The sequence below is a fragment of the Panicum virgatum genome, chromosome 5N (genome assembly GCF_016808335.1).
Source record: "Panicum virgatum strain AP13 chromosome 5N, P.virgatum_v5, whole genome shotgun sequence".
In the NCBI taxonomy this organism is placed as follows: domain Eukaryota; kingdom Viridiplantae; phylum Streptophyta; class Magnoliopsida; order Poales; family Poaceae; genus Panicum; species Panicum virgatum.
The window spans coordinates 62,844,857-62,869,155 of NC_053149.1; the positions used below are offsets into that span (position 1 = coordinate 62,844,857).

At 41.5% G+C, this 24,299-nt stretch overlaps 2 protein-coding genes across 6 annotated transcripts; one reads left to right on the top strand and one right to left on the bottom strand.

The window, feature by feature from the left end:
• Positions 1-4,344: 4,344 nt before the first annotated feature.
• LOC120675844 (protein NETWORKED 2A-like) lies at positions 4,345-7,808 on the bottom strand. The gene is made up of 2 exons (XM_039957054.1): positions 7,385-7,808; positions 4,345-7,128 (listed from the first exon to the last, which is right to left on the bottom strand). Exons 1-2 carry the CDS (start codon positions 7,476-7,478, stop codon positions 4,631-4,633), a joined length of 2,592 nt encoding a protein of 863 aa, XP_039812988.1. The 5' UTR covers positions 7,479-7,808; the 3' UTR covers positions 4,345-4,630.
• A 2,680-nt stretch (positions 7,809-10,488) lies between these two features.
• Positions 10,489-22,589, top strand: LOC120676761. 5 transcript variants are annotated; one of them, XR_005675979.1, is made up of 15 exons: positions 10,489-10,948; positions 11,077-11,187; positions 11,284-11,397; positions 11,487-11,591; positions 11,688-11,815; positions 11,902-12,160; positions 12,293-12,468; positions 13,054-13,100; positions 13,454-13,522; positions 13,603-13,677; positions 21,029-21,153; positions 21,231-21,500; positions 21,639-21,772; positions 21,975-22,061; positions 22,174-22,589. XR_005675979.1 is itself a non-coding variant. In XM_039958091.1 (12 exons), exons 5-12 carry the CDS (start codon positions 13,489-13,491, stop codon positions 22,316-22,318), a joined length of 927 nt encoding a protein of 308 aa, XP_039814025.1. In that variant the 5' UTR covers positions 11,685-11,815; positions 11,902-12,160; positions 12,293-12,468; positions 13,054-13,100; positions 13,448-13,488; the 3' UTR covers positions 22,319-22,589. The 5 variants fall into 5 exon arrangements, 4 of the variants coding, with proteins under 4 accessions (XP_039814025.1, XP_039814026.1, XP_039814027.1 ...); XM_039958091.1 differs by lacking the exons at positions 10,489-10,948; positions 11,077-11,187; positions 11,284-11,397; positions 11,487-11,591 and adding an exon at positions 20,915-20,944 and having other exon boundaries at positions 11,685-11,815; positions 13,448-13,522; positions 13,603-13,704; XM_039958092.1 differs by lacking the exons at positions 10,489-10,948; positions 11,077-11,187; positions 11,284-11,397; positions 11,487-11,591 and adding an exon at positions 20,915-20,944 and having other exon boundaries at positions 11,685-11,815; positions 13,603-13,704.
• The last annotated feature ends 1,710 nt before the right edge of the window (positions 22,590-24,299 follow it).

Genomic DNA, 24,299 nt, shown 5'->3' on the forward strand with positions numbered 1-24,299 from the left:
ATAAACTAGGGTGCTCAAAGGCGGCTAAATTTGGTCCAAATTTTAACACCCAACCTAGTGGCTAAAAATTGATCAAATGTGCTGAAGTTTAATCTTGGCTATCTTGGGCTTACATTCGTGGTCACAAACCAACCAAACACACCTCATAGGTGCCTGAAACATATATTTCGGCGGAATAACTATGCTTGAGGCATGGTCTGAGTGATTTGAACCATCCGGTCTCTTGACATGAAACAGTGCACATCTTATCTTACTATCACTAATTGAAGGTTTCTTTGGAGCCTCCACATGAAGCAACCTAGGATCCTAGGTGTACACTCTGAAAAAATAGAGAAATCCCATAAAATCTTACAAAAATCAGAAACATCTAGTCATCAATCCAACAACTCTAATTATAATAATCACCGAATCTATTATCTTTTCTAATAAATTACTCACCTCTGTCATTATGAAAATAGACTAAAGTAATCCCTAAATATGTACCTAAATTACTCACCTCTGCCATTATAAAAAAATAAAGTAACCCCTAATCTTTGTGTAAATTACCCACCTATGCCATTATAAAATAATACAAATACCCCCCTAAATTTGCATATAAATTATCTAATTATATCATTATTATTATAAAGTTAAATTACTCATAAATCTGAATCAAAAATTATATAATTATAATAATATAGTAAAGTGCACCAATATAAAATTATAAATTACTATTTCTATTATTATTAATATATTATTTATATAAAAAAACTACCCACGATATATGTCATCATATTTTCATGTATGATGGAAGAGATAAGAATACCAATTCACAAACAAATAGTTCAACTAAACATATATTGAATACATATGGAGGTGATGCAACATGAAATCTATTGTAACTAGATAATGATAAATATATATTTTAGAGTATGTGTTAGAATATTTAATAGATGAAAAGGACATGAGATAGATAATTATAATTATTGACCTTATTCTTATATTAATTCTAGGTAACTGTTATGGTGATGATAATACTCTCCATCCTCTCTGTTCATAAAAAGTTTGCCACGTCAGTAAATTTGATGCTCATAACACTACTATGACACTTTCATTAAGACTGGCCTAATTAGGCCGTGCGGTGCACGGGTTGATAGACTAGCAGCAACCCAAAGGCGCAGGACAGCATTTATCCATTTATAGTAAGCACGTCGAAGATGTTGAGCCGTCCACGTAGAATCCAACGGCTAAGGATGAGGGGGGATGGTTGGACATTATACCACAACACTGTTCCAAAAGTGTGACGAGAGATTACCGGTGGTCAAACTTTCTAACTTTATTCTCATGTTTTGATGGTTACGTCTATTAAGAACTTCACATGTTCTTCACAATTTGACCATTAGAAGCTTGTCTAGAGTCTACTACACTGAAGAGCATCAAACGCACTCTTCTACTGCTGCATTATGAGGCATAGGGCAACAGTTCCTAGACAAGTTGTTTTGTCCTTCTATATATGAATTTAAGGTGCTATTGGAAGCCAGATGCTCTTCCTTCAAAACAAAAGACACATATTCTAGCCCTTTGATAAGAAAAGGGTCATTCTCAAATTAACAATTAGAGGAATGAACGTAGGTGTCCCAGCTAGCGAATATGCTCCAACTAAGTATACGTCGATTAACAATCACAAGCAGCTTGATGCAGTGTCCCTTTCCATATAAAATGGGATCAATAGGGTACTGAGCGTCGGCTTACTGAAAGATATTTTTCATCTGCCGACCGTCTGAAATTAAGTTAACAGTAATTTGTTTTTACTGCAGTTAATATGAATAAGGTGGTCTTTGGCAATAAGATTAGAGAATGCGACCTTAACAAGTCAACAAGCTTCCGGATGAGCTTCTGGAGAAAAAAAAAGAGGTCGTTTACCCAATTATATAGCGCCACTTGAGAAACTTTTGGTAGCACATGTCAAACAGAGAACTGTTGTAGCCATTGACTCGCACAGACAACAATCCACTTTTCCCAGTACCTGTGTTGACTTCGATTCTTTATACGCCAATCAAATACACTCACTGTGAATACAGGAGTGCGAACCCGAAATGCAGCATGCAACGAAAGTTGTAGAATGCTTACTGCAGTTAGACAAAGAAAGATATGCAGCTTGGACTCCAACCTTCAATTTCGATTCGGCTAAGCTTAACTCTGAAGCAGCTTGTGCCAAGCAGCCCTTATCTTCATTCAGTACAGTAAGGTCCCGGTGGTACTGCAGAACAAAGGTTCATGTAGCCCCATAAGACATAGTGCCAGTGTTAGACGAACAAGAGATGCTTTTCCTTAATTATTCCAATACAGTTTGATATGAAAGATATGCGTCGTTGTCAAAGATCTTGTAGGTCTCAATGTTACACAGTTTGCATTGGACCAGAAAAGGAAAGGAGATACCTCACCACTTATCTCTTGAAGTAGAAGAAACACTGAGCATGCCTGTTAAGACAAAGAGGAAATAACTAGCTATGTAGCACCGATACGGATAGGCGTATCAGTATCGGCCTGATACAGATACGTGGATAAGTCAAATTTCTGCAAAACTTAAAGGCACAAAGGTGTATCGGAGTATCGGATACAGATACGCGGATACGTATCGGATACGTGATACGGGGTCATGTTGAAGTATCGGGGTTACAGAGATAACTAGATTGTTTCCTCATGATGAGGCAAAACGTGCATGGGACAGCAGTACGTATGACGGGCCTCCTTATACATTTCTTTTTTTTTCTTATTCTCACAGTAAGCTCCCACTCTATGTGACTGCTCGCGTAGAATACTTCTTTACTGGCTTAGATAACTGCATTTCCACCTGATTCAATACTAATAATTATCTCTATAACGTTCCCTCACGTAATTAAGCTCCAAGTTTTTCCTACCATTCATTGGATTTACTAATACACGAACTGTTACATGTTCAGATATGATTTAAAATGCATGTTCTAGCCAAATACATCCTGCTATCAATAAAAGGCTTAAGTTGATAAGCACATTATCCATCAAGATTGGACATTTGAGATGCTTTCTCCAACAGCTCAACTTATTCGTTTGATAACTTTTATCCTTTTGGAATGGCATATTCAATTATTAATGAAGATGGAAATTTGACAAACCAAACTCTGATGCAGAGTAGGCCTTACTTTGATATTTTCTTTCTTTCTTTTCCTATTTTATTGGAAGGGTTACCAGAATATACATTTAAGGTCCCCATTTTATTTTATTTGTGAGACATTAGACGAGCTTCTATTTTCTGAAGATTACAAGAAGTCCGATGGCACTTAGTCTTGAATCAAAAGTTTTTTTTCCAATGCATCACAAATGAACTTACCTTTCTTTTTTTAAAAAAAAAGAACTTACCAAACTCATCTCAGCCATGTTAATATTCCTTAGATGATATCATCAGCCATCTCTTTCTTGCTTAAGGGACAGAAAAGCCTGCAAAATTGTTAATAAGAATTGAAGTAATACAAGAAACAAATATTAGTGCTGTTATATGGGGCCACACATATGGGGATTTAGTTAGCATATTGGATTCTAGATTGGTTTGTTAGTTTGTTAGTTTGTTGGCTTGAAAACATGGCACGTGAATCATCCGGCAGTATATATGCCAGGGTTGTAACCAGGAACATCAAGCAAGTAATTTGTTATCCCCAAAAGCTATCATGTTCATGTTACTCAGCTCCGGGCGGCGAGGCTTGACCTCGCCATCCCGTCGAGCGCCTGCACTACTCCTACTCCCTCATCCCACCATAACAAGTGACTTTCAGTTGCAGAAGAAACACAACTTATTTTACTGTTGTTAATAGAAACAAACATGGGGCAAAACTAAGTTTGAACTAGATATCAATGAAACACGATGACACTTTCGCACACTTATGTCTAACATTGTGGATGCCCTGCATGCAGAATGGCATTGTCACCTGAAAGCAAAATCAATGAGATCATGAAGCTTCTCCAAATCCTGCCTGGAAAGGTCATCGGATAAATGGATAATGATGATGTCACCATCAGGAATGACAAGAATATTATGTGTAGCTTCACACTAACAGCCGTGAATGTTGTTCTGAAAGAGAAACTAGATATTTGATTTGACTACATGCATAACCTGTGCATCCCATCCATGATAACTAATTACCTAAAAGAACCTGAAAATGGAGAAGGAAGCCACTGAGAGCAATATTTGATGAACAAGCCAGTACATTGCACTAGTAAGACCAAACCTTCTCAAAGATGACGGTCAACTTGCAAATAGCTGCACCACTACTTTTTCTAGTGGGTAGCAAATAACAAATCCATATTAGATCTTAAGAAAACAAGTTTTCAACTGAACACATTTCAACACCATCCCACTCAAAAGTCACAAAATGGCACAAGTGACTGTTGGCATTGATACATTCGCATGTCAGATTCCTCTAGTACTCTAGCAGTAAGGATGTACAGATTACACATAAATGACAGGTCAAAGAAGGGACAAAAAAAAGTTGATTACATGATCCTCTACGGTCTTAAACCCTACAAAGACACAACATTCAATCGCAACTAGCATGTTTCCCAAAAAGAACACTCATATCAAACAAAAGGAAAAAAAAAGCTGACAATCTAACCAGTCTTATCTAAAAAGCCCTGGCTTTGGCCTCATGTCATAAACCGGCTTCGGCATTGCAGGCATACATGAAAATAACGATGGCTTTTTTGGCTTAGAACCAAATAAGAAAGTTCGTAGAGGTACCCCAGCCTTCACTGACAGTGATCTGAAGTTCTGTTGTGCTCGGTTGCTTCTCCCAATGGATAGTTCGATATTGTCTTTGAGCTTCAGAAGAGCCCTACCAATCTCCACTTGGAGGCCCCTTACATGGTCAAGCCCAGCTTGTAGCTCTTTGGTGACCTTGTTATTTTCTTGCTTCATATTACTCACCTCACCTTGGAACTTTGCAGCCTGGAAAGGGGTAAAGTGAGCTTCGTTGGTTTCATCCACCGTTGTGATCCTTGATATCTCCTCTTGTATGCTGCACAGCGAAGAGAATCTACCCTCTAGCTCCCCCTGTAACAACACATTCTTTTCCAACCAAACTTGTAAATCAGTACTAAGGTCGCGAAATGTCTTTTCAAGGGCAGCTGACTCTTCTTTTCTGGCAGACTGACTAGCAGAACCAGGGTCTAAGCCCTCCTGAGCTTTTGGATCAGTAAGTCTATCCAGTTCAGCTTTCGCTTTATCAAATGAACTCTGGAATTTCTGGATATATCGGTACGATGTACTGAACCTCAACCAGAAGTCCAAGCTTTCCTCCAGTACTCTACTAATTTCGTCTCTGAATTTCTCTTCTAACGAAGAAAGAGGTGGTTCTTCATCTTGGCAATTTTTCATGTATTCTTCTAATGCACCAATCTCTTTGTCTTCAAGATTAGGATCAGTTTTTGCTTTGGGTGATTCTTCAGACTTCTCAGCACATTGAAGTGGAGAAGTGTTGAGCTTGGTCCGTAAAGAGCTTAACATTCGCCTAAGAGAGCGAATCTCGTCATCTTTTGTTGCGTTGGCACTCTTTAACTCCTTCATTTCTGTCATAGCCTCAAGATGATATTCTCGATTTTTCTTCTCAATTTCTGAAAGCTGTTTCTTTGTATCTTTGTAGTTTCGAAGGATGGATGCATAATCTTTTAGGAGGATTTTATCCTTTCCCTCCAACCCATTCAAAACTAGTTGTTGCCACCCTAAGGTGCCATCTGGCTCTTCTTCGTGCGTCTCACTAGAGATATCAAATGAGTCCAAGGAGTCTTCATCCATCGATTTACCTGAAGTTCCTGAATCAGCTTGTAATGGCTCAGAGAGTGTGTCAGGCTTATCTGTGTCTTCTTGAGAAGCAACTCCTTTAGACTCTTCATATGAATCAAGAATTTCTTCACTTAGAGGAGTATCCAATTTCTCCACAAAATCTGTAAGACTGCTGCAGGCTTCAGTCAATTGTTTGTGAATATTTTCATTTTCAGTATGCACAGACTTCTCAATCCGACGAATTGTTTGCAGCACCTCCTCGATTTGCTTCAACCTCTCAGACAGCTTGCTGGAATCACTAACTAAAGCTGCCTTCTCTTCCTCCAAACTGTCTACGCGCTTATGCAGCTCATCTGCCTCAGCTTTCATTCTATTGATTTGAGCATTATGCGACGAAGCTGCAATTTCTAGCGCAATCACCCTATCCACAAACTCATCGACCTTTCCTGCTAGATGCACTACAGATGCCTCTGAGCATGACTCAAACTGCCGTTTGACCTTTTGGCTTATCTCCTGCAGCTCAAGCCTGCGGCCTTGAGAAATGGTATCATTATCCTCTGTAGATGGATGTGGAGAGCTGGTCACTACATATTGATGATCACTTAGCTCCTTTTGATTATCAGGGTGCCCACATTCAGTCTTGAAAGATTTTAGCTTTGTTTTTGCGTCTATGACTCGTTCGAACTCTGTTCTTGCCTGTTGAGATGATCGCTTTTGCTGACCTTGCAAGTTAATCAGTGTATCCTCACAAGAAACAAGGGCCCGTGCAGCCATCAAAGCTCGAGCCTCATTGTCTTCAATAACTGCACTGGTACTAAAAGTCTCTTGCAAGCTCCAGACCTCCTCTTGCATCTCAGTTGCCCTTCTTTCAATATCCAAGTACTTATTCAGTGAAGATTCATAAGAGCTCTTGAAGAACTCTTTCTCTGTCTGCAACACCAAAATTTCCTTCTGTAGCCTCTCGATTGTTTCTTGTGCCTTGTCTTTGCTCATCTGAGAGCTAATCCTTCTGTGTGTCGGTGCTCTCTTTGGAGCTGGACTAGTACCTCTGTTGATATTGATCCCTGTGATGCCTTTCGGGAATCCATCACCATTGTCATTTTGTAGCGAGAGTTGGACTTGCTCTGGGAACGCGGTTGCTATGGTGTGGTTTGACTTGTGCAGCTCCCCTGATATCCGATCACATCGATCTGCGAGCGCTTGGTAAGATCTATATGTCTCCTCAACAAGGCTTACAAGCTCAGGTCTGTTCTTGAAGTACAGCTCCGCTTTCCTTGCGAAAGTGTCAGCATCTATTTCTATGAGCTTGATCATGGCCTTCACCCTCGTTTCCATCTCTGCAGAGACAATGAAAGATATGCTGAACAATTCTAAGGGAAAAAAAATGCCCATTGGTATAAAAAATGCCACATCATTTCTGGACAGCCATTTCATGTTTAAAGCCATACTAGTGAGAAAATTGGCCCCATGAGCAAACAAAGCTGTAATTCTAGTGAACGCATTGTTGCGCTAGCAATTATGCCAATTGTCATGATTTATGATATGTTCGTGAATTGTGTGGAGGTTGAGCGATGTTGTAGGCAAGATTATTACCTTGGAGATTGCTGTCGAGCCATTTGGACTGCGTGCTGCGGATGTGGCTCGCCCACCACCACGAGTAGGCGTTGCTCGCCGCGCGCCGCAGCATCGCGGTCTGCTACCTCCGTTGTCACCGCCTTATCCCGTCCTCCCCCTTTCCCTAGTTCCTATTCGCCCTAACCTTCCTCTAGTACGGATGATACTACTGCTACCGCTACTTGCGCTGCACTGGTCATGGGGTGGGGGTCAGGACGGGGCCGGGAGGGCCCCTGGGCGAGAGGAGGCAAGGCGGTGGCCGTGGAGAAAGCCATGGCGAGATAGGGGGATCGCGGGACAAGTGCGCTGCCGCGGGTGGATTGCCGCCGGGCGCGGGGGCGGGTGGTTGAGTGGTTCTGCGGCGGGCCGCTGGGAGCGGGGGCGCGTACCTGCTAGAGGTGAAAATTTTCCTTATTATCGTCTGAAGTAACCGGCCGAGCAAACATGCAAGGCATGCAAAAAAAAAAGTATATCTGCTCCTCTCAAAAAACTTATATCAGCTCTGCCACAATGATTAGCGCATGCATAATCCTATAATAACGACATGCTATCAATAGTAAAAAGATATAATAAAGAATGCAAGCGGCATGGGTTGCACCGCAATCCGCCGGACAAGCCCAGGCCACCAACCCATAAAATGCCACAATTAGGCAGTTTGCGGGTTACTCATATCAACCAGCGGCACCGTAGAACACCGCAAAATGATAAATCAACTGGTGGAGGTAGATCATGGTGAGCACTTGCTGTTTTTCACGCTTCCGATGATAGCTAATTTTGTAACGAACATGGCACCATTTATGCCATTTCAAATAATTTTGGTGATCGTATGACAACGTAATCAATGAGACTAATGGTTTTGTTGAGTAAACATTTCTAGATTCAAAAGATGAAGTAAAAAGGCCATACAAAACAAAACACAAAGAAAGAACTCAAAGAAATGCTGAATTGAACGAGTTCTATTGAAATCAGTAGCACCGGAAGAACCGATGCCTATAACATCGGTGCATCCGATGGATGTCGGAAGATCCGACGCCCTGGCATTAGTGCAAGACTGAGCGCCTCTGGAGATCAAGTGAAGAAAGAAGTGAAGCACCGGTTGAACCGACGGTGTCAAGTCAAGCATCAGTGCATTCAATGTACTATATTCCAGAGACAATGTCAAGTGCCCAGGAGCCAAGTCTTCAGCACCGGTTTAACCGATGGTGCATCAGACGCTGTGTCGGTGCAATGACGTCAGCAGAAGTGGAAGGTCCAACGAGTCCTGGCGCTATGTGTGACCGGTTCAACCGACGCCCTATGCATCGGTTTAACCGTTTCCCTGGAGTCGCTGCAGCTGTGTCAGGAAGCCAACGGCTACTTCAGTTATTGTGAGTGGCCAGAAGAACTGATGCCCCTGCACCGGAAGTTCCGATGCCTACGTAGAAAAGCCGTTAACGGCTAGTTCGACTTGGAGGCCTATATATATGTGCTCCCGCGGCCATTTGAAACTTGCTGGAGTCCCAAAACATCACACACACATCCAAGAACACCTCCAAGCCATCCAAGAGCATAAAGATCAAATCTTTTGTCTTTAGCACAAGCTTTGTGAGTGTTAGTGCTAGGTTAGCTCTTGAGTGAGTGATCAAGCAAGATTTAGATTCTTGTGCTGTGGTTCTAAAGTGAACCAACATTGTATCTTGGTGCGCCGGCCATCCTTGAAGCTTTGATGGCTCGCCGGCAAGTCTACGACCCTCCAGCTTGGTGTGGAGCGGCGTCGACAACTTTGTGCGGAGGACGGATACCCCCTCTTCGTGGGCAATCTCCCTTAGTGAAGATCGGGATCAAGGTGACCGTGATTGTGTTCACGGAAGAGACTTGATTGCCGGGAAGCGATACTCTTTGTGAATGCTTCATCAATGTGGACGTAGGGGCGCCTTTGTGGCAATCCGAACCACGGGATAAATTCTCGTATCGAGAGTTCGCTTCCTCTCATCCCTCTCCTTAAGCTTCCGCATTTCATATTACAATTTGTGTGCCTTTACTTTCTTAGTGTAGTATCTTGCTAGAATTGGCTATAGGTTGCAAAACTCTTTTGGGATGAGGGTTTTTCACTAAGGTGAACCATAGTTGCACATCTAAATAGCTTGTTTTAGTTTAAGTTTTTGTGCAAACTAGTTAGAGCCATATGTTAAGATTTTAAGAGTGTCTAATTCACCCCCTCCCCTTCTTAGGCTAGAGCATCCGATCGCTTTCAATTGGTATCAGAACCATGTTCTCACTTTTCTCACAAAAAAAGCCAATTTCATTGGTAAATTTGTGTTTACCGGCTCATTAGATCGGTAGGCTTCACCGCCTAGTGAGTTAGCTCTTAGGGGGAAAGAAAGGATCCTTTTAGACCTGCTCCACAGTTCGACGGCACGGGCTTCCAACGATGGAAGATTTTAATGCAAGCCCATCTCCAAGCGACGGGACTAAACGTTTGGAGAGTTGTGAGTGAGGGCATAAAAAATAATGGTCACCAAGAGAAGCAACATGATGTCACCGCAAAATGCATAATCTTATCTTCTCTTAGTGATAATGTGTTCAATCGTGTTTATTCTTGAGAAAATGCTAAAGAGTTATGGAAGACTATCATTGAGAACCATGAGGGCATGGAGGATGTTACCAATAAAAAATATCATGTTCTCATTGATAAGCTTAATAGCTTTAAGCAACTTGATGATGAAAATACCGAATCCATGTACTCACGATTGAATATTCTTGTGAATGAGATGTATAAAGCAAATTGAAGATGTGGAACTCATTCGCAAGATCCTTCACTCACTCTGAAGGCCGGACTATGATTTGGTGACCACAATTCTATATGAGAAAGAGCTCAACACGTTGACACCAAATCAAGTCCTCAACAAGGTGATTGCCCATGAGCTACGCAAAGACATCAAGGTAAAGGCGCCATCCTCTTCACCAACGCATAACGCACTTGCATGCAAACAACTCAAGAAGTTGAAGAAGATGGCCATCAAAGATAGCTCAGGTGATGAGGAAGAAGAGGATGCAAGAAACTCCTCAAATGATGAAAAAGAATCAATGAACCCTTTTGTTCCTAGATACCATCCTTGTAGTTTGTGCCAAGCGAGTTGCCAGTTTAATACAATTGGTCACAACCTAAGGAATAGGTCAGCTAGTACATGTCTTGATAGATCAATTGTAACAGTTAGCTGCCTTTTCAATTGAGAATTCAGCCACCTTCTTTGTTCCACCAACCAAGGTTATCAAAACTGGTGTTTGGGGCTTAGGTGGAGTTTGTACTATGCCAAGGACCATCAACATTGACATAAGACCTGTATTAGCATCCCTTTGATTATTTTTTTTGAATGTTTTACCATGTCGATTTACTGTTGCTCACTCAACACGTCGCCACTTTGTTTCCCCCCAAAAAAAGTCTGCTTCAAGTTTGGAAAAAGATGCGGAAAACTAAGAGGGGCGGTTATGTTCTCACAAGAAGGTCACAGAAGAGTAGAAGAGCTCGCAATGATAAAGGACAAACCGAGTCATTGGCATCAGGTCTGCTTGCTCCCTCTTTTATTTGCATCTCTTTGATTGGTTGTCTGTGATAGTTTTACAATGTTTACTGTTGATGACTCCACGTCTCCACATTAACTCCCTTTTTTTCTCAAAAATTTCTGCTTCAGTGTTGGAAAAGATGCAGAAAACTAAGAGGGGTGGTGATGATCTCACAATAAGATCGCACGAGAGTAGAAAAGCTCATGTTGATAAAAAGACGACTGAGTTAGTTGCTTCATGTATGCTGGTTCTCCCTCTTTTATTAGTGTCTCTTTGATTGGTTGGTCTGTGGTAGTTTTACAATGTGTAATGTTGATGACTCCACACTACTTCAGTCTTGGAAGATATGTGGGGAACGGAAAGGGGTGGTGATGATCTCAAAAGAATATCGAATAGGAGTAGAAGAGCTCGCGTTGGTGGGGAGTGGATAAATGATTCATTGACCTCAGGTCTGTTGGTTCCTGCTCTTCTCAGCATGTGTTTTTCATAGCCTTATTTGAGCACTCATGGTTGCGTTGTATGATTTTTCTTTAACTAGGTGACTTGCATGAGAGCTTTAGTCAAGATGTCTGGACTGGGGTCAGTGATGAAGTTATTGAATCAAATTTGTCTAAAAGTGTTGCCTCACTTGCTTTGTGCAATGGTGATTATATATGTTGTTATACTCTTTTTAGTGTTCCAACAAATATATATTGAAACATCACTAATCATAAATTTTACGTTATGATCTTCTATAGGAGAGACACAGTGGTATTTGTGTGCTCAGGCATAGCTATAGAATGCCAGGAACATATTACAAGGTTTCTGACTTCAGCAAGTTTGGTTACACCTTTCTTTAATACAGAAAAAGACAAGGACGACTTAAAGGTTGGTTCTGATAATCATCCTTTATTTATTTGCTTATTTAAGAAATTGTGATCATTGTGTTTTCTTTCCTTACCTTATCATTGTAGATTGAAGTGCACCTTGAAGACAAAATATACAACGGGATCGTGGATGAATATGATTTAGACCACAACTTTGCTGTTGTCATTATCATCGCCTCGCTTGATGTTAATGTTGCTCTCAAACATGTGGTGGAAATACTGCCCCATGGTGAGGTACTAGCTTTAGGGCGTGCCATCTCTGGCAAACTAAAAGCAACAAATGTGATACTTGCTGGTGATTCAAGCGGATATGAAGATGAAGATCCTACTTGTAAAAATCTCGGAGGTACACTTGTGTTACGATGCAAGCATTTTGGTCTGTTTCTGTTATTATATACGCAAACCTGTACCAAGGACTTGTTCCATGCAACACATGTTATTCAACTGTAACCCTTGTACACCTTTTTATTCATGTTAGGTGTGGGAAGGTGGGCCACTTTTTACTTCTGATGGGAAATTTGTTGGCATGAATCTTTTTCTGGTTATGCAAAGAGCCTTTTTCGTATCATGGGGCAAAATTCTCGAGTGGCTGGAGTCTTCATCCCCGCAAAAGAAGACATGTCTTCTACAGTAAAAAAGTTTGAAGGGAGTCAGGTATGTCTTATCGATGTTTGCCTTCATCAGTTAACCCATATCCCACTTCCCCTTCCCCTTCCCCCCTGCATGAACTTATAAGGTAAGCTGTGTGCCAGTGTTGCATGACAGAAACACATATGTATGCAATAGGCTAGCTCATAGCACTTCCTTAGCATTTTTGCCATCTGTAGTTGCTTTACAGTTGTTTACTTGTAATAATAACTTGTTTCTTCACCATCTCTACCATAATATTCGCTGCACGGCGCACTTTGGGATGTATCACAGCTGTGGTGTTGCCCTGTACTAGATTAGTCATATTTCTTGTTCCAATTTTGAAAACTGTATCTTTTCTTATTGAAAAAGAAATGCACACACTAGGAGACACAATGATTTTTTCCAGTTCAGGTCATTCTTGTGACATTTGTTCAAGTCTATCTTGTTTTGTGAAATATTTGAATCTGTACAGCTTCACTTCCTCTTTTCTCTTCTTGTTCCTTGCCTATGATTCTACCTATCTAGGTTTTTCACCATGTTGCAATTTTAACACACTGGTTCGATCCATTTTACTTTTGGGTTAGTAGTCATGGTGATGCTCTTATGCAGGTTTGGAGAAAGACCCATAGGTGAGAAATCTAACAGCCATCCAGAAGGTGAGCAGACAGCAACTCCTTGAGACCACAAAAAAAAATGGCATCATGCAAATTGTTGTCGTTAGTAATGCTATATATTTAGTATTCACAAGTAGTACATGGTTAGCTTTTGCATTTGTACTTAATGATTGTAGTTTGTCCTTTTCATTTGTGCTTTCATAGTGTTAGTGTTAAACGGTTAACATCGTTGACAATGTTCTTGAGCATGTTAATGCGGACCAAATTCTACCATGAGTTGTTGCTCAGGTTGTCACCACAATCTAATTAATCTACTATCTTCAATAATTATGTGAAATTACTTGGTATGTATAGTATTAGTGCCAGTGCTAATTGCTTGACCTTATTGCACCCAGTATGCTCAAATGTTCTCAGCGAGGATCTGGACTCCATGGGTTACCCTAAGCCACCAATGGTGTTAGATGGTGAGTCAGCGCTTCTAACTTTGCTTACTTTTTACAGCTCTGCTATGCCTAACAACTATTCTACATATATCTTCCACCAGATGACATGATTTTGGTTAATACTTTTGAAGAAGCTTTTGGTGACATTTATCCTAAAGGTGTATGGAGGGAACTCGGTAAAAAGGCTTCTTCTAACATAGCTCGCTATTGTTGGTTAACGGGTAGGCTACGCTAGCATCACTACCGCATATACCCAAGATACTTGCGAGTAGAAGATCATAGATCGTTACCACTAGACGCGCAGCGCAGCGGAAGAAGTCGCGCGTCGATGTAGAGGAAGTAGTCGATCACGTCCCACGAACCGAGCTCCTCGTACTTGATCCCAGCAGCCGATCAGCGCAGCAGTCGCAGCAGCGCCTCCACGGAGTCCACACGTACGGGGATGAAACGCCGGGCGTCGGTGTGCTAGCACCGCACGCACGGCAAGGGCGGCGGCCGAGAGAGAGAGGGAGGGGCGGCGGCTAGGAGGTGGCGCGGCTCACCGGGGTATCGCCCCCCTAGCCCCTCCCTCGTATATATAGAGCGTACTAATGGGCTTCTATCTCATAGGCTCATTAGTAACCCTAATCCCTCTTGGATCAATATCCTCTTGGGCCTTTAAACCGTATTGTGATGATGGGCTCTTGGGCATATCACCAACAATCTCCCACTTGCACTAGAGACAATCATACAGGCAAGCTTTTCAACATTCCAAACCCCTTAAGCGTGTGACCCGTTAGGTTCATGTGTAGGTGGTCGTGATCGGAAATCATTTCCGAATCACAAGTCAATAGCGGCACCTAGCAGGGCATAGTGACTCACAAATACACATAAAGATCATATCGGCCGAACCTTAGATATACTCATACACCGATCCCTTTGCCACACGATACCAGTCAAGCTCAAAGCGAGATGCGTGCCACCTTTGTGATAGCTCGACCATTCTCTCGATCTAATAGTGGATTCCATTCATAACTAACCTTTAGTCATCATGATTAACTCTTTAATCACTTTGGCATGGCCATGCACTTTCAAATCCAACTATCTCGAGGGGCCCAGAGATATCTCTCCTGTTATCTAGGAGGGGCAAATTCCATCTTGATCCGCTCACATCCCATTCCATGTTTCATGACACACCTGTAAGCTACTTTTGTAACTACCCAGTCACGGAGTAGCGTTTAGCAGCCCCAAGATGCACCACTACACATAGTGAGAAACAATGGCGATCTCAGGTCTAAGGATCTAGTAGGTATAACACTCAAGAACAACTGATGGCACATGCAAAATAGCAATCCCAACATTGTCTTGGAGTGGGTCAATCCAACACCATGTTCACCAACATGTGTCCACATCATTAATCCGATATCTCCATATCCATGATCCGTGAAACATGATCATCAATTAATGCATGTGCTAGTCTCAACGTCGTTGTTGTCCCACACAACGACATAAACTAGGGATAATTTAGAATCATATCATTGTCAACAAAGAGTTTCACGAACAAGTCACATACTTGATAATCAATGTAAAAAATAATCATCCATGGAACAAATAACAATTATTTATCATTACATAAACATACTCATGACACAAAATCTCCCACGCACACTAGAATCACTGATGTAAGTATCTAATACCCATAGATCTCATGTGCGCCTCATGCTTTGGTTGTGGGAGAGGCTTTGTCAACGCATCAGCAACGTTTGAATCCGTGTGCACCTTGCAAACCTTCACATCACCTCTCTCAACAAAGTTACGGATGAGGTGATACTTCCGCAGTATATGTCTGGACTTTTTAGTTCTTCTAGGCTCCTTTGCTAGTGCAACGGCACCACTATTATCACAATAGAGGTCCACTGGACTGGACGCACTAGGAACAACACCCAAGTCAGAAACAAACTTTATGATCCAAACAGCTTCTTTTGCAGCTTCGGAAGCTGCAATATACTTGGCCTCTGTCGTCGAATCAGCCACTGTATCTTGCTTGGAACTTTTCCAGCTCACTGCCCCACCATTGAGGTAGAAAACAAAACCGGATTGCGATTTGGAGTCATCTTTGTCTGTTTGAAAACTAGCATCGGTGTAACCCTTTACAAGGAGCTCATCTTCGCCTCCAAATATTAGGAACATATCCTTAGTTCTTCTCAAGTACTTAAGGATACTCTTTACAATTGTCCAGTGAGCTTCATCGAAATCTGACTGATACCTGCTCGTAACACTTAGAGCAAAGGAAACATCTGGGCGCGTGCAAAGCATAGCACACATGATCGACCCTATGGCTGAAGCATAAGGAATCGTACTCATCCTCGTTTGCTCATCAGGTGTCGTAGCACACTGACTCTTGCTTAGAGTAATGCCATGTGACATTGGCAAGAAACCTTTCTTGGAATCTTGCATATTGAACCGATTCAATATCTTGTCAATGTACGTGTCTTGGCTTAATCCAATTAGCCTTTTTTTATCTATCTCTATAGATCCTAATACCCAGAATATAAGCCGCCTCTCCTAAATCCTTCATCGAAAAACTCTTTTCAATGAGGTTTTAACGGCTTCAAGCATTGGAATATCATTTCCGATCAGTAATATGTCATCCACATATAGGACCAGAAACACAAGTGCGCTCCCACTAGCCTTTTTGTAAACACAAGGCTCATCTTCATTCTTGATGAAGCCAAACCCTTTGACTACTTCATCAAAACGAATATTCCAACTCCGAGATGCTTGCTTCAATCCATAGATGGACCTCTGAAGCTTACATATTTTCCCAGCATTTTTAGGATCGATAAAACCTTCAGGCTGTGTCATATACACATCCTCACTTAGATTTCCATTAAGGAAAGCGGTTTTGACATCCATTTGCCATATCTCATAGTCGTAATATGCGGCAATTGCTAGGAGAATCCGAACAGACTTTAGCATTGCGACGGGCGAAAAGGTTTCCTCATAGTCAACACCTTGAATTTGTCGGAAACCTTTCGCCACCAATCGTGCCTTATAGATGTGAACATTTCCATCCATGTCTAATTTTTTTTCTTAAAAATCCACTTACAGTCGACAGGTCTCACACTGTCAATTTGATCGACCAAGTTCCAAACTTGATTATCATGCATGGATTTTAACTCGGATTTCATGGCTTCAAGCCATTTGTCGGAGTCGGGTCCCATCATTGCTTCTTTGTAGGTCAAGGGCTCATCATTTTCCATCAATAATACGTGGCGCTCCTCTGTAATCAGGAGGTTGAGCTTGTCAGTAGCGCGACGTGCCCTTATAGACCTTCGTGGGGCTGGTGCATCAACTACGGGTTGTGCAACATCTTGCACATCCCGTGGATCTTCAGTGGGTGCTGAAACAGTTTCGGGTGTTTTCTGAATTTCTTCAAGTTGCACCTTGCTCCCACTAAATCCTTTTGAGAGAAACTCCTTTTCTAAGAAAACACCATTGCGAGCGACAAACACTTTGCCTTCCGCCTTATTGTAAAAATAATATCCTTTGGTTTCCCTAGGATACCCCACAAAGAAGCATTTGTCTGACTTTGGAGTGAGCTTATCTGACATCAAACGTTTGACATAAGCCTCACACCCCCAAACTTTGAGAAAAGATAATCCGGGACGCTTCCCAGTCCATATCTCATATGGTGTTTTCTCAACAGACTTACTTGGAACCCTATTCAGTGTGAACGCAGCAGTTTCAAGAGCATAACCCCAAAATGACAATGGAAGATCAGCTTGGCTCATCATGAACCTAACCATGTCCAACAAGGTTCGGTTCCTCCGTTCGGATACCCCATTCCATTGAGGCGTTCCGGGCGGAGTTAGCTGCGGAATAATTCCACATTGCTTCAAATGATCACCAAATTCAAGGCTCAAATATTCTCCTCCATGATCAGATCGTAGAAATTTAATTGTCTTGCCTAATTGATTTTGTACTTCATTCTGAAATTCTTTGAACTTTTCAAACGATTCAGACTTGTGCCTCATTAAGTAGATATAGCCATATCTACTAAAGTCATCAGTGAAAGTAATAAAGTACTGAAAACTACCTCTGGCTATTGAGCTCATTGGTCCACATACATCGGTATGTACAAGTCCCAACAAGTCACTCGCCCTCTCACTCTGACCAGTGAAAGGCGCTTTGGTCATCTTTCCAAGCAAACAAGACTCACATGTGTCAAATGATTCAAAATCAAATGAGCTTAACAATCCATCTTTATGGAGTTGTTCAATGCGCTTCTCATTTATATGACCTAAGCGACAATGCCAAATAAAAGTGGGATTCAAATCATTTGGTCTGAGCCTCTTAGTATTAATGTTACAGATAGATTTATCCTCAAGATCAAGAACATATAATCCATTCACTAATGGACAATGAGCATAAAAAATACCATTGCAAAAAATAGAACAACGTTTGTTCTCTATTACAATCTTAAAATCACCAACTTCTTCCAAACATGAAGAAGAAATAATGTTCTTGCTCAAAGCAGGAATGCAATAACAATTATTTAATTCCAAAACTAATCCGGAGGGTAGAGACAAGTGGTAGGTGCCGACCGCCAACACCGCAACCTTTGCGTCATTGCCGACACGAACGTCCAACTTGCCTCTTGCAAATCTTCTAGTCTCACTTAGACCCTGCAACGATTTGCAAGTGTGAATCATCGATCCAGTATCAAATACCCATGATTCACTAGAAGATAATGCAATATTTATTTCTATAACATTTATACCTGAAGTGGAAGTCTCACTTCCCTTCTTCTTCTTCTTCTTTTCTTCCAAGTACTTCTTGCAGTTCCTAGACCAATGTCCCTTTTCATGACAGTGGAAGCATTCATCTTCAGAAGTAGGGCCAGATTTGGCCTTAGGTGCTGGCTTTAGCTTAGAGCCCGAGGACTCACCACCGGAACTCTTTTCCTTGCCTTTACCTTTGGGATTAGGAGGCGTCCAACGCTTCCTCTTTTTGTTCCCCTTCTGAATCATCATCACATGATTGTGATTCTTTTTAATGCTCTCCTCTACTGTCTTTAGCATCCCATGCAACTCACTCAATGTTTTATCCAAGCCATTCATCTGAAAGTTCATGATAAAAGGCTCATAGCTCGCCGGGAGCGACTGGAGAATAACATCAGTAGCCAAGTCTGGGTGAAGTTCAGAACCAAGTCTGTCCAAAGTCTCAATGTAACCAATCATTTTGATCACATGAGGACTGACTGGGCTACCTTCTTGCAGCTTGCACGCAAACAAGGACTTTGAGATATTGAACCTCTCAGTCCTGGCTTGGTTCTGAAACATCCCACGCAGCCCCTCGATCATGGTATGAGCATCCGCATGCTCATACTGCTTCTGCAGATCAGGGGACATGGTGGCGAGCATCAGACAGCTGACATCAAGTGAGTCATTGCAGTGCTTCTCATAAGCTCTGCGATCAGCAGCAGTTGCATTGTCAGGGACATCATCAGGATATGGCTGCTCAAGAACATACTCCTTTTTCTCTTGCCTGAGAACAATTCTCAGGTTGCGGTACCAATCAATAAAGTTTGTTCCATTCAACTTTTCTTTCTCAAGAACAGAACGCAAATTGAAAGCAGAATTGTTACTGGCAGACATGATCTACAACATTAAAGTAAAGCAAGATTTCAGCACTAAGTTTATGTAAAAGACTTTCATTAACTGATTTAACAAAAGACAACCTAATATATCAAAGTCATCTTCCCTCTAATGACATATAGTGGTTCAAGATCCATAATCACTAAAATTCTAGTGAGCTTTAGCATCACGGCTAGAAAAGTAGTGATACAGGTAAGTAACAAATTACTAATCACATCTCTATGCGACTCTTGTTTGTTGGGTGGCATCCAATGCCCCGGCCCCAACCCTATGCCTTAAAGCCCAAAACTGTTTTGATAGCTTTGCTGAGTAAACCAATACTATGCTTGTGAATGTCCGACATCCACCCTATACAAAAGTGATAGCTGAGGGTACTCTACTTTGGTAAACCTACCACACAACGATAAAAAATTATAGGTGCAGCTATTGGTAAAAGGCATCAAAAACTCAATCTTTTCTGTGGGAAGCTATTCTATCATGATTAAAGCATCCACCATATGTAAAAGCATGAAAGAATAGTATGACAGAAAAATAAACATCACAGGCATATAATCATATTATATTGTGAATAGTATGGCCTCTTGCATCACAATGGGCTCCATCGCCATGGCTCCAAGGTGACCTCCATTGTCATCCGTCCTGTCTTGTGGTGATCATCATCGCCATCATGATTGAAGCCTCCATGAAAAGATACTAAGCTACTACATCTAATAGCTAGTGAAATAATTACATGAGGATTCAAACATCACAAGTCGACACGCAGGTCGTTATACAATAATGGTGCAACCTCAACCCGGTTGTGTTAACTTGCGACACGCAGGCCGCATAAATCATCACATACATCATCACATGACATTGAGGCCATACCATTCACATCACACCCTGCAAAAACAAGTTAGGCATACGACGTGTTCTACCAAAGTAGCGCTTAGGAAGCCGCTACAGCGAGAAAGCAACGGCGGTCCCGTGCAAACTTTGCACTTGAGAAGACTGCATCTACACATGACCTCGATCTGTTGGTTCAATCTGTTGACTATGCACACAGTTAGTCCCGATGGTGATTCCAGCCGGTAGGGACATGTCGTATGCATAACAGATAAAGAACACAAACTAATCTTTTGTCACATGCCGCGCAATCAACTCGCTCTAGTTTTAACCCTTTATGACCAATTGATTTAATCAAACCGTGCAAAAGTAATAGATCCAATCTACTACAACAACAACATATCACCTATATGCAAAAGATCCAGACCAAAAACTACGCAAGATGGCTCTGGTACCACTGTAGGGAAATGGGTAGGCTACGCTAGCATCACTACCGCATATACCCAAGATATTTGCGAGTAGAAGATCATAGATCATTACCACTAGACGCGCAGCGCAGCGGAAGAAGTCGCGCGTCGATGTAGAGGAAGTAGTCGATCACGTCCCACGAACCGAGCTCCTCGTACTTGATCCCAGCAGCCGATCAGCGCAGCAGTCGCAGCAGCGCCTCCACGGAGTCCACACGTACGGGGATGAAACGCCGGGCGTCGGTGTGCTAGCACCGCACGCACGGCAAGGGCGGCGGCCGAGAGAGAGGGAGGGGCGGCGGCTAGGAGGTGGCGCGGCTCACCGGGGTATCGCCCCCCTAGCCCCTCCCTCGTATATATAGAGCGTACTAATGGGCTTCTATCTCATAGGCCCATTAGTAACCCTAATCCCTCTTGGATCAATATCCTCTTGGGCCTTTAAACCGTATTGTGATGATGGGCTCTTGGGCATATCACCAACAGCTATGTCGTTGCACTTGCTTCATTCATTGGTACTGTGATTTACAGTAATGTGCCATTGACTATGCCATATTTGCATTTCATTCATCACTTAAAGATCAAATCACGGTACACAGGTTACAAAAGGTCTTTCGCATGCACGGGTTTTTTCATTGAATGGAATGGATCTACGATTATTTTGACATCGGCGAGCTTGGTTAGAAGTTCTAGTGATGAAAACAGGATTGATGAAAACTTGAGGGTTGGTATTCCTCATTGTTCTTTGATTGATTATCTTTTTAAGGCACTACTGCTTAAGTGTCACTGTATTGTGTGTAGATTGAGGTACTGCTTCCCAGCAAACGGCGCACAGAAGGCAGGCTACAACATTATAGTTTGCATTACAATATTGCTCTAGTCAGTGTTGAGGATTGCCGTGTTGTTCGTCCAGCAAATGTTCACCCTTCCCGGTTTGGGTGGTCTAAAGTAGCAGCTATAGGACACTGCTTCGAATCAGGTGCACTAATGGCTACGTGTGGGGATCTGGTTTCCTGGTCAGGCACACTTGATTGCCAGTACATTGTACGTTCCACTTGTAAAATCACCAAGGTATGTATTGTTGCTGCTGTTTTTTTGCCTAGCTACTTTTACATGGTCCAGTAGTAAACAGTTGCATCAGAATGAGTTAACTAGCTAGCAATATCTATTTGGATTAGAAATGACAACTTATCCATTTCACCTTGCTAGGCTGGGATTGGAGGGCCCCTTGTTAATTTGGACGAGGAAGTTCTTGGAATGAACTTCTGTGACACGAGAATAGGAACCCCTTTCCTGTTATGGACTGATATTGACAACATTCTGGCACATTTTAGGGAAAAAAGGTATGCCTACACTATTTTTTCCAATTTGCATATTCAACTGATTGTCATATTGTATGAGTGAATTTTTTTTTTGAGGTGGATTCATGTGTACTTGTTGGGATGAACAATTAATAAGAACCTTGCTGAATTAAGAAGGTTCGGTACTGAAGCATATGATTTCCATCACTAAATAAATCTATTTATTGTTGTGCTTGAGTGACAGCAAGGCTATTGAATTTGGGAGCGATAGTGTTCCCTCTGGTGCCGCTTTCTGGAAAATGCATGGTGATCACAGTGGTTTGTTAAACAGGTAGGCATTTTCTGATCGATACATGTAGATCACTGTTAATTAAGCTAGTTACAGTGCACGTGCGTTTAAATTTGTATAGATAAATAATCCATGCTACATTAAACACATGCAGGTGGCCTGTGCCCATGCCATGTTGGTGTCATCGTGAAGATGTGCATAAGGATAAATCTGAGGATGAGTTGGTGAGCTTTGATCCCCAAACTGGCCGCAAGAGGAGATACGGATACATACAAGGAGTGAAAGTTGAACTTTATTAGAAGCCGTCACACCCTTCTGTTCACTATTTGTATCTTCGTGTCCTTAATGGCTTGAAATGGCAGAAGGAATATAACATGTGGCTATAGCTTGCACAAGGATATGTTTGTTGCCTAGTCTTATAAGCAATACATGTGCGTGCTTCGTCTCTTAGAATTATCCATTGAGTGTAGTGTAATAGTATGTACTGATATACTTGGGTTGTGGTTAACTAAGCTACTACATTGCAATTGTAATATGATCGATTATGTTGGAGTTGATGCTTGTCGAATAGAGCACTTTATTGAGGAAAAAATGTGATTCATGGACTTGGAAGCCTGCCTATTGGTAGGAGGGGAATTTCATGCATTTGGAACCTTTGCAGAGCACGTTCGGTGACTTGCGGTAGGCAAGTCACAACGTGATTGGCGGCTGAATTTGAACCGTGCATGATCTACTCAAGGGCTCACGAAGGACTCCCCCTCCCAGGGACACAGATTCAGTGCTTTTGTTTAGCAAAGGCACGTTGTAACTTTGCTCTATATCCAGCCATCTATTCCTAATCTGACGTACTCCATTCTTTTCAGCCATCTATTCAGTACCTTGGTATGTTGAAACATTAGTAGCCTAGCAAATCCACACCACAATACAACACAATATATATAGTTAATACAGATTTCATTAGAGAATAACATGACATAGTACAACACCAATCCATGGTACTTTCAAACATTTAACCTGATAGTCTGACACACCAAATGCTATCAGATGGCCATTTCTCTTGTACAATTAGGCCACAAAATACTATAGTTAACCCACAAAATACTATAGTTAGCCTGCCCAAAATATCATCTAACCAATTTGCATATACTAGAACAGATCATCAACATGTAGAATATCATCATCACAAATTGGAGCTGTTACGAGTTGGGTAAAACTGCCAATAACTCTGTACTCTTCAACCCCTACAATTGGTCCAATGTTGCTGCCATCATTCTCCACTTCCTTTGGATGTTGTATACCATCATTCTTCTTTCGTTTCTACCCATTAAAGCACAACCAATTAGTTTAGAAATAAATGGCAGCATTATGTAGAAATTTATAATGTAGAAATTTCTAGAGTGCAAGCTGAGAACATACCTTTGCTTCTTGTTTCTTTGGTCCAGCAGCTTTACTTGGCTTACGCTTACCCTTCTGTAATTTATCAAGCCATGTTTTTTCTTCTTGAATTCTTTGACTTGACCTCCTTTTTCTTTAATTGTGCAGCACTAAGCAATTCATCTTTTTGCTGCACATTTGGCTCAAGATTTTCTTTGTCATTACACGGTTTATTCGAGGCAGTAGTAGATGCATTAAGTTTGTCCTCCAGCTGTGTACTCAAGCAATCAAGTCCATCTTCTAGCAGCAAACAACAATCTGGATAATCAGCTGCTTTATATGCTAAATTGAGAAATTTATGGAACAGATTTTTGCATCGAAGTTGAGCTTCTAACTTCGGATTTTCCACCACGTTTCTTCCTTGCCTATCTTGTATACTTCCATGGCGAGCTTGTCTAGTCCATCTCTTCAAGATATAATGTGTTGGCAATATATTTATATTCATCAAATCAAGAATTTTCAAACCATGTTCACATAATATTCCTGTCCTATTGAACATTTGACAGCTGCATATTGCTGTTTGTTTCAAAGGATCGCCAATCACTATGCGCTCTTCCTCAAAACTCAAATCATCATGGAAACTCCCGATAGCAATAGCATATTTATTCTCATCCAATACTCTACTGCATGCAGCCATGGATCTTTCATTCTGCCCTTGGAAAGCTTCAAAAATAATTGGAGTGTAAATTTCACTTGCTTGCAGCAACATAGGTGTGCACATTTGTCTTCTTGGTATGCTCTTTCTTGCCTCAAATTCATATTGCAATTCTTTCTCTCTTTTTTCTTGTACTGCCCTCTCAAAATGCTTCAAAAATCTGATTATATCAAAACCTGATTTTAAATGGT

Coding starts and splice junctions, on each gene's coding strand:
- LOC120675844 (XM_039957054.1), bottom strand. CDS start 7,478: ATGCTGCGGCGCGCGGCGAGCAACGCCTACTCGTGGTGGTGGGCGAGC. Junction 7,129..7,384: donor GCTCGACAGCAATCTCCAAG/GTAATAATCTTG, acceptor TTGTCTCTGCAG/AGATGGAAACGAGGGTGAAG.
- LOC120676761 (XM_039958091.1), top strand. CDS start 13,489: ATGGGTTACCCTAAGCCACCAATGGTGTTAGATG. Junction 21,154..21,230: donor GGATTGATGAAAACTTGAGG/GTTGGTATTCCT, acceptor TATTGTGTGTAG/ATTGAGGTACTGCTTCCCAG. Junction 21,501..21,638: donor CCACTTGTAAAATCACCAAG/GTATGTATTGTT, acceptor TCACCTTGCTAG/GCTGGGATTGGAGGGCCCCT.